The sequence below is a fragment of the Amaranthus tricolor genome, chromosome 2 (assembly GCF_026212465.1).
Source record: "Amaranthus tricolor cultivar Red isolate AtriRed21 chromosome 2, ASM2621246v1, whole genome shotgun sequence".
NCBI lineage: Eukaryota > Viridiplantae > Streptophyta > Magnoliopsida > Caryophyllales > Amaranthaceae > Amaranthus > Amaranthus tricolor.
This window is the reverse complement of record NC_080048.1, coordinates 35,246,422-35,266,593: the sequence shown is the minus strand read 5'-3', so window position 1 is coordinate 35,266,593 and position 20,172 is coordinate 35,246,422. Positions and strand designations below refer to the sequence as shown.

Below are 20,172 nucleotides of genomic sequence, written 5' to 3'. Positions count from 1 at the left end.
ATACAGGTAAGCTACCAATTATCCTACGTGTTCCAATACTATTTTGCAATATTTCTCATTGAAAGCTTTTTTTTACCTGAAAAATCTCTTTTTCTTACAAGAGGATTTCCTAAAAATTAAGCATAAACGTGAGAGGTGAGTGGACTATTCTTGTTGAGTGTCATCTCTCATATTCTTATCCTTGGTTGGTTGATATTTTATCTAGTTGCCTACAAATAATTTTACATTTATTATTATCTTAGTTTGTAACCAGAGCAAAATAGCCCTTATGATCTGATACTTATTTGATTTTAAATTAAAATTGACTTTAATTTGACTTTTAAATTAGTTTATAATTATGTAAAAGCTAATGTAGACAAAAAATAATTTTGAACCCACTTAAAAACTTGATCTGAAAATGACTTGATGATGACCCGAATGAATAGCTTTACATGTAACTGAATCCCTTTGACCCAACTTCAAAATAATTTTAAAATTATGTATAAACCAATATAAACACAAGATCTAATTTTAAATTAACCTAAAATACTTAATCTGAAATCAACCATGACCTGAATAGTTCCCCGTTGATCAAATGCCACACATTGCATGTCCTGGATTTTTGCTTGATTTATAGAAGTATGAGATTTTTTTTCAATTAAATTGATGACAAATTGAATTTATTGAAATTGAATTGAACTTGCCTTATGGGGTTAGTTATTAGTAGTCGAAGGCTGACTCATTCTCGAACACTAGTAATAACAACATATTAATAGTATATATTTTAGCCTACAAATTATTAATTCTATGTATAAATAACTTTAGTAACTTGTGTCTTGCTAAAACATAATAGAATTACTCAAACACCCCTCATTTAAAAGCTTTTTAATGTTTGATATGAAAATTTTTTAATTTAGATAATAAGTTTAAATGAGGTAAAATATAAGCTTTTAATTAAAAAAAGAGATAAAAACCAATAAGTCAAAATAATTTAATGGAAGATTAACAGTTCATATAAGTTTAGGAAAATTTAGATGAATTACAAAGAGTAGATCCTATATGAAGATTAATTACATTTTTCACATTTAGGATTAATATGAAAATTTAAAACAAAATTACACGCTAATTCTTATTCAAAATATTTGATTAAGTTAATAATTATAACTAGTCTTTCTTAACCTATACATTGTGCCATTGTAGCATGGATTTCTTAAGTCAATCTTTTATTTTACGTCGTAATTTTTTTTTTAAATTATTTTTCTAAATTGATTTTCGGATTACTCTATATACAAATGTTATAGAATAATTTTGAGCAAATTAAGGAAAAAAATTTCTGTAAAATAGTGTGATTTATGGCGACGTGGAAAAAATGTATGAATACTATACGATGAAAAACTAATTTAGATATGTGTATGAGTTAAAGAGACAGCGTGGGTCATAGTCAAAATAAAAAAAAATAGTAAAACGTATAAGAAAAACTGAAAAGGAAAATATAGCACAATTTGCAGAAAAAATATAAGCTAAGTATGCATAAGACAAAATAGAGCAAAATTTGACAAATCACTTCAAATGAATATGACATCATGTACCTAAAATATGCTCTTACTAAACAAATATATAAGTTTATTTAGTGAAGGAAAATTAAACTCATGACTGATGAATAGTGGTACTTAAAAAAATTCGATATTTTATATTTATTCGATTTTATAATTGAATTTAAGTTGATCAGACTTCAAAATAAATTTAGAATTATGTAAAAATCGATCCAAAAACATGATCTAAAATTAACCCAATAATCTAAAATGAACCCTAAAAGTAACTTTTTTATTTTTACGTGAGAAAATCATTTAAAATAAACTAATATATAAATATATTATTTACCATTTTATTCAAAAGATCGCGTTGATGTTTAAAGTATCAAGATATGTTGAGTGATATATATTCTATCACATCTTAAAATACAAAACCTAAGGCTAAATATGCAAATGCAGTATAAATCTTCCTCATACTTAAATGAAATTCAAACCCATAGATAAGCTTTTAACATAGTTGGCTTTAAATATTATATCAAATATCTAACTTGATTAAAAGTTTAAAATAAATGATTATAATTGAAACCCAATATTCAAAATTTTAACCAATGTCAATTAATTCAATGTGGCCAAAGATTTACAGTTTTTTGCTTTCGAAATATAATGGATAAAGTAAAATAACTCATTAAATCATGTGCACTTCTTATTCATGTGAAGTTATACATGACACTTGCTACCACTGGTCAAACGGAAACAGCCTTTTTAATTTGTTAGTTTTACCATTAATAAAGGTAAGATTACGTGCATCCTACCCTTAAAATCCCACTTTAAGTGGAAACCACTTAATGACATTGAGGTAATGAATTGACTTAAATAACCAATGTTAGTTATTTCGATAGACCAAAGATTTATAATTTCTGGTGTTAGACTATAATGAACTAAAATAAAATGACTCATTAAATCATATATACTGCTTATTTAATTATATGAAGCTGCACATGACGTTTGCTATCATTGGTCAAACGAAAATAACCCCTCCTACGTGGAAATCATTATTTAATGACGTCCGGCGACCGAGCAAGTAATTAATCTTTGGGATGGTGGGAAGATTGTAGTAGTACACTGATATTAGTGAATCACTTATGGTAGACACGGACAAGATCTTGTCTATGTTGTCAAAAAGCATAAAAAAAGCATCCCTGGTACGTAGAAGCATGCATGCTACGTCACTCAAGCAATGAGCTGGTATTTTGTTGTAATTCACAAGTCTATTTAAAGCCCATTCTTCTTTCCTTTTGCATCCCTCTCTTAAAGCCTACAATACAATTATACACAAATAAAAATCAACCTCTAACATTATAAGCCACTCTTAGCTAAAAAAATCTACACATTCAAAAACATGACAATTACATTTTTCATCCTATTTTTCCTCTTATCTTCATCATTTCCATCTTACTCAAGGCCTGTTGAGGCCTCGAGAAATTTAAAAGACCAATATGTGACTTTATTTGTGCCAAAACCAATTGGGGCACCAGCTCCACCAAATGGGTTGATTGGTAAGGAGTTGGATGATTGTCTACCAAAACGATTTCATCGACGCAATTCAGCTCCTAGTCGGTATGTGAATTACCATACCTTGGATCAAACATTGTGTTCTAATGATAGAAGGAAGCCACCACCCACTACACCATGATCTAACTCTATTTTGTGTTCTACCAAAAGATATGCAACAAATTATGTTCATATAATTAGTTCATATACTATACATTCAAGTGTACCCATATATATCCCCAATATATATATATATATATATATATATATATATATATATATATATATATATATATATATATATATATATATATATATATATATGTTCTGAGTTTTTGATGGAACGATGGATGTATAAAACTTTAGCGTCCATACTAAGAAATTCTCATTAATACATTTTAGTTTGTATATTCTTTCTGTTATTTTGGTAAAGTTAAGATTTCTATTAATTGAAGTTTGATCAAGTTGTCTAGTTTTGTCTCTTTTTTTTTTTACGGTAGTTGGTGGGAGGAAGAGTGCTGAGTAAAAATCAAATTCAAGTTCTTGATATCTGTTTCAATTGAAACAATTTTATTATTTCTCTCCAGTTTTCTAGACTTGATTGGTGAATATCAACTAAATCAGACGTAGAGATGGTATATGACCAAACTTTTGCACGTATGGCTTAGCATTCTGCTTGGTTTAGGCAAGTATAAATATAAATTTGGTGAATAATAATTGATGAATGTATGCATAAAAAAAATTTACGGTTTAATACGCATTTTATAGACTCACACGCTCCAATACTCATATATTAATTATAATATATACATTATTTTATTAAAAAATATTGACAAAACATGTAAAAGAATGAATTATCTTTTAAGTGATGGATCATGGATGGGTGGGGATGGAGCGAGTATGATACTTCTAAGTCGGAAATGAGATTTATATAAGGTAGATATGGTCGTAAACTCGTAATGTATATTTCTAGTTGGATAGGGGAGGAGTATGGTATTGGATACGTATCCAAATAGTTGAATCTTACACGTCATATTGAACACTAATTGTGTTATAGTTGAATCTTCTATTTTGGTTACACTCTCCAAAGAAAGCTACACTATAAGGGTCTATTATGAGTGATCTTTATGAATATTATATTTTTCTTTTAATCAGCTAGTCTTGTATGTCTTGTATGAGACTGTCTCACCATAAAATGAGTCCATACAAGTAGTTTATTAAGTTTTTTTTTAAGAAAATAGAATAATTAAGTAAATGAAAAACAGATTTTTTTTACAGTAATTTAAAACTAATAATGGGCGAGCCCATATTAAACTGTCTCACGATAAGACGGTTTTAAATAACAATTTGTCTTCTTAAGAATTTGTCTTTTTATTTATTTATTTAAAAAACAAGTTACCGATGAATTTGCAACCACCTTGGGTCGTTGCTAAAAGTCTAAAACGGAATGAAAGGGCAACGATAACTTGTATTCGTCGCTATTTTGGTTAGCAACGAAGGTAATACCCACGAAACCAAGTTTGATGCCTAAGTCGATCGAAGTTAATAGGTGAAGTCTATTAGTAGCTACTATTATCATATTAGAAGTATGAGCCAGCCACAAATGGGGCTGGCAGGGGCCCGGCCCCTATGACCATTCGGTTCACTTTTTTAAGTTTGACCTATATCGTATAAGTTGTTGTCATTATTATCTTTTGAATGAGTTCTATTCAAAGGCAGGGTGTTGGGAGGGTTGGAAAGTAGGGAGATCAATTCATTCATCACAATGAGGTCACGATCAAAGAGAATCCCTTAACTCGAGGCTTCTTACGTCTTAGTAGAGATGTATATGGTCCGAATTTATTTAGTCTGACACTAAAATCAAATCAATTCAAAATTTTTGGTCTAAACTTTTTTCAGACCAAATCGAATTCTTCAAACAACCAGATTGGATCAGACCAGATCGACCATCATACAACGGTCTGTTTTAGTCTAGTCTATGATTTTGTACGTTAAATTTGTTATTGAGCTTGTGCACTACAAAAGTCCCACATATAAAGATGTTTCATCAATTGTTCATAGAAAGAGTAATGATTTTGGACTGTTGATATTATTTGTCTGAAAATACTTTTATAAGAAAATGGTAACACCTGAGTGTAGAGATGAAGGGGAGAGAGACAGAATGAAAAAACAAAAACTGAAAGAAAAAATCAAATGTTATCGGTAATGAAAAAGAGGTCACAAATGAAAGGATATAATTTGCTTTTTGTAATGAAATCGGTTAATCATATTAGAAAACAAACAACCGATAATATATTTACTTTGTTAATTCCGTTTCTACATTCATACTTTTTAAATGTTTGGATTTTTTTTTTATTTTTTTTTTTTGAGTTTAAGGATGGACGAGTTGAATTATTCATTAGATTAGGTAATTTATAGGGCAACTTCGTTTGGGTTGGGTTGCTTATTGCTTATTTAAGTGTAAAATAATGGAGAAATTGGAAAGTAGTCACTTTTCATTGCATCCATGGTGGATAATGTGGATGAATTCCAACCTATAATTACTATTTTTTTTGATGATAATATTCAATATCTAAACTAAATTGATACTTTTTGTTGTGTTTCATAAAATTATCATTTTAAAAGCTTGGATTCCAAGAAGAATATTCTACGCTTAGAATTGTACGGATTTAACTGGATTCTACTCCTCTGTCTCACTTACACGTAGAAAATTTGAAAAAAGTCAATTTATTTTAACAAAATAAGTTTTTCAAATATTTTAATTCCTAAAATAAGCATTCTCATGTTAAAGCTGAGGTCAGGTATTTATTCGCTGTTACTGACAGCAAACAAAAAAAAAACACTGTCATAACGTCAAAAGGGAAAAAAATAAAAACAATGTTTGTTTGTTGTTGATAACAAACATACTATTTGGTTTTTTTTGTCTCTTTAAAAGATATGACTTTGTCTTGTTTGCTGTTAGTAACAGCGAACAAATTTGTGGTAATTTTTTTCTCTTATTCGCTTAGTAACAACGAACAAACTCTGACCTTAGGTTTGAACATAGAAACGCTTATTTTAGAAACTAAAATTTCCAAAAGCTTATTTTGGGAATTTTTATAAAAAAACTTTATTTTATTCCATTTTTCTTAAAAGGGATTCCATTAAACTTTTTAAAGAATTGGGGGTTTATTGAGTGAACCCACAAAAAATTAGCGAGTTAAGATGAAAGTCGACTTGATATTACACAATTGTTATAATCTGGAAAACATGTTGAAGTATTTTCCTTTCACTAAGAATTTGAGTCTCGCCACCTATAGCAATACTTAATTTTCTTTCCCCTTTATCTGTAGAGAATCTCTAACCTACCCCTAAATCCAAAAAAAACCAAGCAAGCTACTATCAAAGTGTTGTGTCTTCCCAATTCCAATCTCCCACTTGTGCTCCCCTTTTCCTTTTTGAGTGGATACTGAGGAAGTGTAATTTATACATTAATACATAAACTGAATACTGATAAAGTAACCGGAAAACATAAATCTCATATATATCATCGGATCTTGTCTTTATTGGAGTAAGTACTGCAATTTTCGAACAATATCTTAAAATCGAATCTCATCTAGCCCTACCCTTCCCTCAGCGTACCCTAATATAAAAAAAAAATAGTAATACAACACTGAAATAGGCAAAAGGCTATAAAAAGAGATTATTTATGATTATTGAAGCATGAGTACAATACAATACAAAACTTCATAGTTCATAATAAGAAGCTCCTCTAAAATTTGACATGCTCTCGTGAATAAATACAGAATAAACCGCTCAAACTACAAATTGCAATTCCAAAAAATCAATTGCAATTACAAATTGCAGTGAAGTAAGGAATTATATTGTGCAGAATGGTGTGCAATTTCACTTGGGTGTTAGCGATCCTTCGTTGGGCGAGACATAATCCACACTTGAACGGCGGTTACTGATTCCCAGCTGATGGCATGGGACTAGTTGGTGGCTTCATGTCCTCATACCTTAGTCCAAGGAACAAACAAGATATGTCAACATTCATTTTAGTTTGGTAAATGCAACAAGATTTGGTAGCTAAATTGTTTTTTGAATTTGAAATTCGCTCAAAATGGTCTAAAAATAGCTCAAAACCGACCATAATTCGCTTTTTGATTTGTGATTCGCGAAGAGATTAGCGAATCATGTGAAAATGGTTTGATTCGATAAGAATAGAGGGGAGGGAATGGACTATGGAAGGAAATGTAAATGTTTGATTCCCTTTCCCTTCCAAGCAAGAAAGATTTGGAAGGAAATCCAAGCTCATTACACTACACATTCCTTTCCCTTTCCTCAACCCTTTTTTTGCCTTCCCTCCAAACCTTTAGCCAAATTTAACTACTCTTGTGAGAGACTGTTTCTTGGTGAGACAACCTCAAACAACGAGCCTATATTCTTATAATATGTATGAAATGGGCTATTTAACTCATGTATGAGGCGCATCTCTCGGTGAGACCGTCACATACAACAATTTGTGATGTAATAAATAGAAAAGGAAATTTGGGAGGGACAATTTCTTGAACGGGAGAACATAAATCCCACGTTCAGGCTATCGAATTATCTAAATGCATTTTCCCGCTTCATAAATTAAAATGGCAATCATGAAACAGTCATTTATAGATCAAAGTGAAAAAAAGATCAAATGCTACTAGACTTACATAGTATAGGGAGATTGTGGTCTCGGCTTTGGTTGTATAGAAATCTGCTCATAAACAGTATTCTGTGCTTCCACAGGTTCAGGTGCGCCATTGTTTGACATGCTAACCATCTGAGACTCAGCAACGGAGGAGGTGAGAGTCGCTGATGAAGTAGGTGCTGCTGGTGTTGGTGAAGTCGGGGGCTTGAAATCTTCATAACTGTAAGGAAAAGATGGACGACTTATTCGCTAATAACCTATTAACCAGCTAAATTATATGATTATATCTAGGATTCCGACTTGATTTTCAACGAAGTTATTGCCAGAAGCGGAGAATCAAGGCCCGGACCTAACTAGGCCATGGCCCGGGTAATTTGATTAAAATTCCTAATTATATTAAATTGTGTAAGAACTAGCACAAAAAAGTGGGAGTCGAGTTCGTTTAACACATGTAGAGATGAGTGTTAGGTCCATCCTATACTGAAACGGTGATGTTGTTAGATCAAACAAAGGAAAAGATGCTTGCACAATAACTACACAAAAAAAGGGGATGTGGCTGCGTTATTCAAGAAACTCATGCGTGATGGCTTTCTATCGCCTTCGGAAATTTGGTTACTTGAGATGGTATCAAAACGTATGAAACTCTCAAGTGCCAAATACTCAAAATATTTACAATAGTCACAAACTCGCACTATGGGCCTTTTTAAAATTGTCCCCTCAATTTTAAGTAAATTTATTGCTTGCCGTTTACAGATTGTTTGAAATACACGTGTTTGTATATAAAATATGAGCCCATATTTTATATGGGCTAAGTCCACCTAAAAAGGCCCACTAAGTTAAACTTTTAAGCCTTTTTGGGGTAAGTTAAAGGATATGATTTTTGCCTCCTTAGGGCAAGAGTAAACTTTCCCTTTCTAAACTCTATACTATTTGCTACATCATATAGCCGATATGTGAGTACTAACTTGGACGTCGGAGGCACCACCCCCGTGGGCCACTCTCGGGGTTCTTGGTGTTATTTGGCAGGAATCCCATGATTTTCCGACCAACCACCATTTTACCCCCACAACCACCCAAAGGTAACCTTTTCTTTGATTGTTTCCTATTTTTAACAGGAACAACATGCAACATTCATACAAATTGTTTGAAAATTGTGTCTTACTAAAATGGTTCCCTCGATTTTAAGCAAAAGAAGGAATACTATAACATGGCTAGATGAAGGGAATTTTGGTAAAATTTTGATGTCAATCACAAAATGGCATTCTCAAATATTATAAATATGTGGTTGTATAGACTTACACAGGGTATGGTGAATGGTAAAATATTGATTTCTTCTGAATTTCTTGTGGCTTAATATCTTGTGCCAAGGTTTCATCAATGACCTTCGGTACACCATTATCAGTAATTGAGGTCTTCGGAGATTCTTTAAAGGAACTACCAGGAGGTGACGGGCATGGGGAGCTGGGAGGCTTCAGATCCTCATAGCTATTCACGAAACAAAAACATAAAGGGCAATTTCGTTAGCATAAGCCAGATACAAAAAGGAAGTGTACATGATTCGCTTTAAAATACACGATTCACTCATAATGGCCCAAAAATAGCATAAAACCGACCAAAGTTCGCTTTTTTTATTCGCGATTCGAGACAAGATCAGATTAGTGAATCATGTGACACTGCAATGAGCTATAACTTACGCGGTGTAAGGAGAAAGAGGCTGCAATTTCGGCAACTCTACAGTAGCTTTCTCAGCAGTCTCGGCTTCTGTTTCTGATACAGTAACGGAAGTATCTGCCGTAATGGGAACTGTACCGTCAGATTCGATTTTCTTTTCAGGCCCACTAGGGGCAGTTGGACACGGTGATGAAGGTGGCTTTAAGTCATCATACCTGAAAAAAGAATCATTGATAGATTCAAATCTGAAGCAAGATAGATGATGAAGGAATGATATAACTTGGTGTTTCGCTCATACACTAAAACCGAAAAGTTAAATGCACTTTATGAATTATACAGTCTCAACCCATGAAAATCCATAACCAGATACAATGAGTTATAACTTACGCGGTATAAGGAGAAAGAGGCTGCAATTTCTGCAATTCAACTGTCTCAGCAGTATCGACTTCTGTTTCTGAAACAGTAGTGGGAATATCTGCTGTACTAGGAACTGTACTATCGGATTGAATTTTCTTTTCTGGCCCACTAGGCGCAGTTGGACACGGGGAGGAAGGTGGCTTTAAGTCATCGTACCTGAAAAGTTGATCATCGATAAGATCAAAAGCTAAAGCAAGTTAGATGATGAAGGAATGATATAACTTGGTGTTTCTCTACAGAATTCGAATAGTTATATACAACACAATGCCAGAACCATAATCGCAAAAGATTGGACGACTACATGAACCAATATATCAATTCTAATGGTCGTCCACATGGATTCTCTTTCTCCATTCAGAGCATAGTTACATGGAACGTGGAATGTAGCCACGTTCCGCGATCCAGGAACATCCGTCCCCAATCACCACGAAATGCGACCCAAATAGCTCAAGTTGACGTCCCGGTGTAGAAGACCTTTTTTAAAAATAAGATGAAACATAGAACACTAAAAAATTCTTCTTAAAAACAATTTCTTAAAGCCAAAAAATCATTTTGATTTAATCGTGTTTTCAAATATATTTTTATACATAATGTATCTTGTACCCCATTGTTCCCGACTTCCGAGTCAATCTAGATTGCATTCCTTATTTCCGTTCCTGTTCCCGGTTCCAAAACGAATATTTTTCCAGATAACAATGATTCGGAGCCTTATTTGTAAATTTATACGGTACTTTTCACAAGTTGCTTTCTTTAGAATAGTGAACACCCGAGGATTCCACACAGTACGGATATAGGATTCACAACAAATACAGTAATGCTTTCAGCAACAATATCAACTACTAGTCCTTATGATGTGATATAATTAGCTTACATTGTGTATGGAGATAAAGTCACAGAAGTAGTTCTTTTATCTTGAACCGATTCCTCTTCAGTTATATCAGTTGGTACCTCAGAGATGAAACTTTTAACTGGTTCAGCGTCAATTGGCTTAGATGGAGCATCTTGTTCCTGCAAATGAAACTATGACTTTTAAGATGACTAGAAAAACTACCAATAACAGATGAGGGACAGAAATCCAAGAGCTTGCCACTAATTTTTCTTTAGACGGTTTTTCAATAACAACGCTCCTTTCAACTAAGGCTCCAGATGTCGTAGGGGCTTTTGGTATCTGATCCTGCAAAAAAAATCTTAACCCAATCATCTCTTTGTGTAGAGAAAGCTAATCCCTCATCCCTCCAAAACCCAACTAAAGACAGGCAAGTTGTAACACCCGAATTTCCTTCTGTCACTAGCGGTTTTGGTTTTCCAACCCCTTATATGAAACAAAAACCACAAGGGACAAAAGGAAATTCGGGTGTTACACAAGTTCTATAGAAAAAATCAGCAGCTAAGGGGTGACTGGAAATTGAAAAAAAGAAAGAAAAAGAAAACATCATCTTTTTCCCTTGGATAACAATTACAATTTCCTCAAACCGTGCCCAAAACTTTTGTTAGAAGTAACCCTACACATACATCGTAAATTTGTTTTCTCACCCAAATAACTAGCGCTAGGCAAAGAGCTTGCTCATTAAATCATTCATACTACTGTAAAAACCAGTGTCACATGATTTGCTAATCTCCTCGGGAATCGAAAAAAGCGACTTATAGTCGGTTTTGGGCTATTCTTGGGCAAATTTGAGCGAATCGCGAATTCAAAAGGCGAATCAGCTAGCGAATTATGTTCCACTAGTAAAAACTCTCTGACATCAATGCTTAATTTTGTAGTTTTAACGGATAAATTTTCGAGTATTCATTTCAAATTTATCTTTTTCATTATTTTCTTTTTTTGATGTTTGTTGAGTGGATTTACCTTTGGTTTCTCCCGTTTCGAAGGGATTTTCACAAGGAGCTCAGCCATAGGAGTTAAAGGTGCAGTTGTTTCAGCAACCACTTCCACTGTTTTGCAGTAAGATAGGTTCTGATTCTGTGCCATGAACGCCAAAAGTTCTGCCACCTACACTTAACTGATAAAGATTGATTATCCACGCACTACAATATTTTTGTTCAAATTAATATAACCAAAAGTTTGAAACTTTTACGAAAACTATGATCAATATACGTCCCCACCAAGGCGGGAGCTACTTAGAATTGGGGTAATGGCATGTTGCTATACGATTGATATACCTGCAGATTAGAGACTAAGCCCCCAAACAAAGTATCCTCCTGTGCAAGAGTCATGTTATGAGTTTCCTTGAAACTATCCGTAGGCCTTTCCATACCTCCCGGTCTCACTATCTAGAAAAAATATGCGTACAGTTAGCAAATAACGAGCATAGCCGTCGATTAGCAAGGGCAAAGCAGGCTATCGCTCAAAGCCCCAATCTTTTAGGATCCAAAATTTTTAATTTCATGTATAAGGTTGAATTAAAATTAAAAATAATTCACATTTTATGCTAAGTAATGAGTTATTAATGTTTTTTTAATAGTCATTCAAATATCAAAAATAAAAGATCATGGAGTATTATATTATTTATTACGTATTAAGTTTTTAGGGCCCTTTTTATCTTTTGCTTTAGGGCCCAAAAATAAAAGGGACGGCCCTGATAACTAGTGACATAACATAGCATGCCTAATATTGCAAGCACTCACTGTATAGGGTAGACCACTGGCTAACAATGCTTCTTCCGCTTTCCTCTTCCAACACAGGACTCCCCAAAACAAACTACGGAACAAAGATACTTCCAGGATCAATATGTCGTACATAGATTTTTTTTTTTCAAGTTGAAGCATTTGAAAATTTTTGTGAACGGATCAACTAGTTTTCTTACTTAAGGATGGCTGCAGGAAATCCAAACTTGTTTGTTCCAAGGGAAGTAACCAGGATAAAATGGTTAGCTTTAGCAACGGTTGCTGCACGTCAGATAAGATAAAAACGTATTATCAACTGAAGTTTCGATAGTGAATCATGTCTTTTAGAATATCAACAACAGCAATAGCTTCAACCTAACTTTGACATAAAGGAAAATCCTTTTGGGCTTTTTGTAAAGGAAAATCCTTCAATTTCTAAAGAAACATTCGCTCTTTGATCACATGCTGCATGGATTTCACACAGGGCCGTTCATAGGGGTAGTTTTGAGGTGAAATCGCCCAAAGCCTAGCTCATGAAAGGCCCAAATTAAGTTAATCCTTATTATTAAAAATTAATATTTAATTATATTTTTGTACCTTATCATTACATGATCTTAAATTCGTACATTTATTTGACATTTTGATGTGATGGAAAAAAAAGAAATTATATAATGCATAGTTAGAGAAAAAAACCGAAATTTTACTTAATCAAGGGCGCTTTTTTATTTTTCGCCTAGGGTCCAAAAATTGTCAAGAACGGCACTGATTTCACATTGCAGGTACAAATGTTCAATACGATAGGTACTCATTCAAGCGTATACTAGACACTCACTAGGATTGGATACCGTAAGTTTAAAAGTTCCATACATTTAATTCTCAAAGTTTTACGATTGTATAAGCAGCAAAAGGGGTTCCTTAAGATATTATCACATGCGTGAGAAAAGACAAAGGAAAATCCCAAGTTCATCAACTTAAATGCTGACTTGCCTGCATCAACAAGGTTCTTGGTAGCCAAAAAATCAATACGATATGGTCCAGTCACGTCAAAAATTTCCTTTTCACTGGCTCCGATGCAACATATGACAACCGAAGCATTGCCCAACGCTGGAACAATCTGACCAGGCTTTTCTAGATCACATTCCACGATTTCAAGCATCTCTATAGCTGGGCTAAACACCAAAAGTAATCTGTTATTATCGAAGGCCTAAATTTTTAATAGAGTACTTTGACTTTCTGTAAGTATTCTGATGATCCCAATTGATAACAACTCATTGTTCTATTGCATTTCACTTACGTTTGCGTCCACCAATGCCATCGGTGTCCACCTTCATCTGTTTAACACTCTGAAAACAACCATAAAAGCAACCATTGTAGAGTTAAGGCACTATATAAAGAAGAAACCTGCTAAACCAAGCTAAACCCTTATAAATATAAAATATCTTCTCCAAAATGTTTGACAAGTTTTCCCTACGGTATGTTACCCACTTTGCTTCCCCAACCCCAACCCCAGGAAACCTTTTACGCCTTGTTTGGTTAATGGTATTAAATGGTGGTAATGAGAATGAATCTTAGAATTAAGTTTGATGAAATTTACTATATCATTCCAATGTAATAATGCTTTCATCCTCAGACATGTTTTTTTTTTCATTACCACCTAATACCAGCTTCTAACGGATGGCAATGAAGTTTGTGAAGGAAAAAAATTGATTAGAGTAGGACAGTATGACCATAAAACTTGTTAATTAAATTTCCGACCTAAATGACATTATAATTACATTTCAATTCCCACTATTTAATACCAATAACCAAACGAGCCATTAATTCCTTTTGTATTTGTGGTAGCATCACCCACAAAAAGGGGGGAGAAGACACACATTCCACTAGGATCTAAAAAGTATCCCTCAAAAAAGTAAAAAACGTGTTTACACCAACTTTTTAGCTTGTTGTTTAGAGTAGGACAAGTATGACCATAAACCTTATTGATTAATTTTCCAATCTAAATTACATTATATTTACATTTTTATTCCCACCATTTAATACCAATAACCAAACAAAGAATTAATTCCTTTTGTATTTGTTGTAGCATCAACCATAAAAAGGGGAGGAAAAGACGCACATTCCACTAGGATCTAAAAAGTATCTCTTGGAAAAGAGGAAAACGTACTTGCACCAGACTTTCAGCTCGCTGTGCACTCCTCACACTGGCTCTAACTTGGCATCCTAGCTTCAAGAGCTCCCTGGAGAAAGTGACCAACTCTTTAGACACTCAGACCACATATTCACAAAGTTATATTCAAAATAACCATCTAAACCGAGTCTTATGATATTGACTCATATTGTCTGACCTTACAGTTCGCGAGCCAACTTTACCGGTAGCACCAGCAACAAAGACAACATTATCATCTCTAGAATTAACATTCTCGGTAGTTGCCTCAATAGGTGAAGAGCTAGCTCTTGTAGCGCCTAGAAAACATACAATTGCACATTTGATTTATAGAAATAAGGAATTCTTCCTCGAAGATGGGTTAAACATGAATATGTGAATTCGAACATAACAGGATTTAATTCCAATTGACACAACTTTTACGGCCCGTTTGATAATCAGTACTAGATAGTGGGAATAGGAATGATTTGTAGCGTAAATTTTCATAATATGTATCATATCATTCCATGGTAATGAAAGTTTATCATTCAAAAGTTTTTTTCTTCACAATTTTTTATTATTTTCTTCACAATTTTTTATTACTATCTAATACTACATGTTTAAATGGTAATGTATTGGAATGAATTTTGTGAAGAAAATGAGATTGATAAAGGTGTATAACCATGACCATCAAACTTTTTCAAGAGATAATTCGACAAAAATTACACTAACTTTTCATTACCATTACCATCATTTAGTACCGATAACAAACGGGCCGTTAAAGGTATGAATCTAGGAGCTCTCAAAGAAAATTCATTGGCGCATTAATAATCCTAGTAAGAAAATTAGACAAATCCAAACAAAGACTATCACTAGGAGATTTGATCCAATCAAAAGTTTAAATCAATACTTGGAACAATTCCCTAATAAGTCAAGGAAACAAGCCCTAAATTAGGGCAACCTAATTCCAATCATCATATGGTCTCATTCCATTGAATCATATTCCAATAAAAAAAAATTCATCCTTGATCACATGATTTGCATAATTCCCTACTCCCCAACTATAAACCTTACTTTCCAAACCCAAAAAGAATCCCATTTCTCAACAATCTTTTCAACACATTATTCCACTAAATCAAATCTTCTCTAATCTTAGTGATCATACAATTTACTTTAATCTCAATTAAATCATTCAATATGAATGCAAAAAACTCAAAGGTATCTTAACACTCAAAAAATAACCAATGTATGTAATTTTCCACCATAAAATTCAATAAAAACCAACCCAAATAACAATATTAAAGAGCAGAACTTTAAGCAATCATACCATAAATTTAAAAAAAATAAAAAGCAAAACCCTTATTTCAATTTTAAGAAACAAAAACCCACATTTCAACAAAACAAATAAAACAAAATAAAACCATACCAGATGATAATTGAGCCCTAATGTGGAACTTTTGAAGATTTCTAGCAAATGGGTATTTCTCAGAACCGGAGAATTTGATAAATTGGCCATAAAAATGCGATTTTTTTAACAAATTGCTTCTATAAAGTATAGATGAAGGTAAAGTGGTTACAGGAGAAGATGAACATTGTAAAGAATGAAGCTCCATTTTACCAGAAAATGGAAGAGGAATTTGCATGTTGTTGGGTTTAAATAAAATAGACACTGATAATTTCAAAGCATAAAAAATTGATCAAGATAATTGGCGGATAAATTAAATCTTTAGATTTGTGGATGAGACGAAGTATCCCAATTCTATTTGCGCCACTTAACTTAAAGGCTCTCACATTATGAAAATTTAAAATAAATAAGAAAAATATTAAAAAATTCACATTGCAAAAATTTTTGAAATTATTTCTTAAGATAATTAGTTTTTTTCAGACTTGAAGTTTGACTTGTTTGCACTTAGTAACAGCGAACACATGCAGAGGGTTCAAAAAAGACTAAAGATTTATTCACTGTTAGTAACAGCGAACAAAGCTAAAACCTGGTCAAACAGGGTCAAAAATGAGGAAGAAAAGGGGATCTGTTGTTTTTAGCGCGCATCTATTCGCTGTTACTAATAACGAACAGCCCCAAACCACAGCTTTGGAAAAAAATTATTTATCTTGGGAATTATTTTGCTAAGTTGACTATTGTGTGAATTTTTTTATATTTTTTTTGATTATTTGTTTCAAATTTTCCCACTTTGTTTGCTATAAGAAAACAAAATTTTTTAAAAATAAATAAAAGAAAATTTTGGATTAAATAATAATTTCCCTCTTCTCTTTAGTCACCCTTTTCATTTCTAATCCTTTTTAAAAAAAAAATAACTTCAGGTGCTTCAATTGTAAACTATATATATGGATACTTTCTTCGTTTTGAAATATTAGCTTCATTATAGTTATTCAGGCATGTTTCTAAACTTTTAGTGGCCCAAAGGCGAGACTAGAAATAGGGACCCTTATCAGCATCGCTAAAAAATTTTCATTACTATCCTCAAAATGTTTTTCATCGGATCCACGAAAGCTAAATTACTTTGTGATTCTTTTATTTATTGAATTCGTTTTCTTTTAATTATTTTTTCACAACAAGATGTATATTTTCGTGGTTACATTATTATTGTATGTTAATCAGAAATTCTTAAATGAGAAGGTTTTACCGTGAGACATGCCTCATACTTGGGTTAAATAGCCCAATAATGAAACATTTAGTTTATGGGCTTCTTGTTTTAAGGTCGTCTAACCGTGAGACAGTCTCATGCAAGACGGACTAGTAATAATATAAGTAAAATTAAGATGGAGCAATATAACTCAATTCTTAAATACTGAGTACCAAACTCTCCCAAATTGCAATCCCTTTAATTCAATGAATCCTGAACATTACATGCCAATAATTGTAAGAGACTCAAAATTCTTAATCTTAATCTTCTGATTAATTATTCCGAATTTTCAATTTAAATATCTAATTCTTTGATTATCCATTTCAAACCATCTTTAATTCTTAAATCTTTTCCGATTTTGTAATTTCTTGCAAATATTAAACTTTAGAATAGTATTTTGTTTAAAATCTTTTTATAAGCACTAAAATATTATTTTATTATTTTACAGTACGAAAAGTAAAATTTTATTATTATATTCATGGTTTTGTAAAATGTTACATTTTAACTTTCTTCCTTAAATAGCATTAACTACTTATTATTTTAACCTTATAATTTTGATTTAATTATTTTATGCATAAAAATGAGTCGTATTTTTATTATTACTATTAAGTATAGTTTAAGCAAAAATTTCTAAATAAACTACATATTTCATGATCAACTTTACTCATTATTTTAAAGTATATTCACTTGTACATACTAGAACAAAAATTTGACGAACCAAAATCTTTTTTATAGTAACCCATGATGTTCATCACTTACACAAGCTATCACCATTTTCTTACACAAGCTAACTTTCTTCTACACTCCAAACTCTTACACATTCACTTACGCACTCCCACTCTTACACATTCACTTGCACACTCTAAATCACTTACACAAGTTAACCTTCTTCTATACTCCTAACACTCTTTTTCATACAATCTAATAAACTACAAAGTTGCCCATACCCATTATAAATACCCCTTAGCCCTAAGATCACTTTCACCATCATCAAATCTTTCTAACATTCTTTCTTATATTTTCACTTCATTAAGATCTTACTACATTAATACTTTTATTATTAATAGAAGAAATTCAAGAACATGGAACTTAGAACACTCTTTATTTAGCTTAAATCATTATCATTATGGAGCATTATTGGGTTAAAACTTTAGGTACTTAATGTATCATTATTTTTGGAGTTTAGATTTAATTATTTTGGGAGCTTAGATCATTATTATTTTGGGAGTTTGGATTAATTATCGTTGGAGTATTATTATCTATCTTGGAGGGTCTTAGTACTAATCTTTGGTGTTAGTATGGTATAACTTCTTACCCTACTCTTTTTGAGGAATTTTACATTATATTTACTTTATGATATGCAAAGTATGAAATATGCTGATATGTTTTATTAGGAAGTTAATTTAATAAAATTATGATCAAGATTATATTAAGTATGTGTATGCTAAAAGTATTCTTTAGTATGTTAATTTAATAATCATTGAACAAGTTTAGAAAGTTGGGTGCAAAATTATATTCTAGTGATATTAAGTATGATTCATGTTATAAACTAGTGCTAGTATGTTTATGAATTATGTGTTACATTAGGAATGTTATTAAATTTAAAAAATTTTATGTTAAAAATTTATTAATATGTTTATGTTAGCCTTCAAATTAGTTTATAAGGTAGTAAGTTATTTTATGAACTTATTTTTTATTAAGTGTGGTTATATTAAGAATATTGTTATTATACTTTATTTTGAGATTTAAGTTTATCCTTAAGATTATAGTAAATTTCTAAGTTATTGCGTAAAGTTTTTATTTTTGTAAGTGGTTATGTTTATTATTTAAATCTAGGATTTAGTATGATAAATTAAATTAATTCGTTTTTTTTATGTGAAAAAGGCCCAAAACACTCATAGGCCACTCGACCACTATCATATATAAAAAAGAGAGTTTTTTTTACTATTTTAAATTATTACAACTATTTTTGTGATAATAATAAAATAACAATTTAAAAAGATATTTTTGAGAAATTTTTATAAGTTATTAAATGTTGAAGTGTTTTTCTTGTATGTGAGATTTCATAATAAAAGTAACTTTTAATCACTATTTAGTACAAAATATTTTATTTGCTAACTATTTGACCAAAATTTATGTAAAGTGATGTAAAAGTATTTTTAGTATACTTACCGCTCAAACTATGTGTGAAATATTGATTTTGTGAGATTACAAGTTTTACTTGTTTTATAATTAGAAATATTGACTTTTGTGAAAATTATAAGTTTTACTTGTTTTAAAACTAGAAATATTGATTTTTGTGAAATTATAAGTTTTATTTGTTTGATAACTTGAAATATTGATTGTTGGTGAACTTGTAGAATTTTGAAAAGTTATCCAAATGATGCAATTTTAACTTGAATTTTAATTAGAATATTTAATTTTTTTCAAAGAGAATAAATTTTTATTTATTGTAAAGTTGGAAATGCTGATTTTGGGAACTTATTTAAAGAGAAATAGATTTAGTAGTTACTTGTGGAAAATATTAATTTGGAGACTATTGATAGAATATTAAGTTATTAGTGTGAATTTAGCGAAGTATTAAAAATAAAGTTATAAATAAAATTTAATGTGTAAAAATTTAATAATGAATGTATAAGAACATAAAGGTTAATTTTACGTTATGATTAAGAATTTTATTAAATAAAAGAGGTTATCACCTAAGTTGATCAAAGTCAAAGTCAAAGTCAAAGTCAAATTGTAGTTATAAAAATGTGACCTACTTGTGTGAACGAATATTGATTGAATGACCCTGATAGTTAGGTAATGTCGAACCATGGATCGGCATGTAAAATCCCGGCGCCCGTGTTGGCTGGCACGTAAAATGCGGTGTAAGACAGAGGGTTAGCTACTTATCCTGTAGAGCTCGAGCATAAATTGTATTGGAAGGGTGACGACTCCCACCACAATTAGGGTTTAGGA

At 31.8% G+C, this 20,172-nt stretch overlaps 1 protein-coding gene across 2 annotated transcripts; it reads right to left on the bottom strand.

The window, feature by feature from the left end:
- Nucleotides 1–6,720: 6,720 nt before the first annotated feature.
- Nucleotides 6,721–16,289, bottom strand: LOC130806510 (protein TIC 62, chloroplastic). Of its 2 annotated transcripts, none has more exons than XM_057671631.1 (16): nucleotides 15,993–16,289; nucleotides 14,769–14,886; nucleotides 14,588–14,660; nucleotides 13,718–13,766; nucleotides 13,411–13,587; nucleotides 12,624–12,705; nucleotides 12,445–12,517; nucleotides 11,980–12,090; nucleotides 11,666–11,809; nucleotides 10,904–10,984; nucleotides 10,688–10,824; nucleotides 9,787–9,972; nucleotides 9,423–9,614; nucleotides 9,028–9,213; nucleotides 7,751–7,948; nucleotides 6,721–7,060 (listed from the first exon to the last, which is right to left on the bottom strand). In XM_057671631.1, the coding sequence occupies exons 1-16, from the start codon at nucleotides 16,207–16,209 to the stop codon at nucleotides 7,006–7,008; spliced, it is 2,079 nt and encodes a 692-aa protein (XP_057527614.1). In that variant the 5' UTR covers nucleotides 16,210–16,289; the 3' UTR covers nucleotides 6,721–7,005. The 2 variants fall into 2 exon arrangements, with proteins under 2 accessions (XP_057527614.1, XP_057527613.1); XM_057671630.1 differs by having other exon boundaries at nucleotides 10,904–10,990; nucleotides 15,993–16,287.
- Between the last annotated feature and the right edge of the window lie 3,883 nt (nucleotides 16,290–20,172).

Coding starts and splice junctions, on each gene's coding strand:
- LOC130806510 (XM_057671630.1), bottom strand. CDS start 16,209: ATGCAAATTCCTCTTCCATTTTCTGGTAAAATGGAGCTTCATTCTTTA. Junction 14,887..15,992: donor TAGGGCTCAATTATCATCTG/GTATGGTTTTAT, acceptor TATGTTTTCTAG/GCGCTACAAGAGCTAGCTCT. Junction 13,767..14,587: donor GAGCTGAAAGTCTGGTGCAA/GTACGTTTTCCT, acceptor GGTTGTTTTCAG/AGTGTTAAACAGATGAAGGT.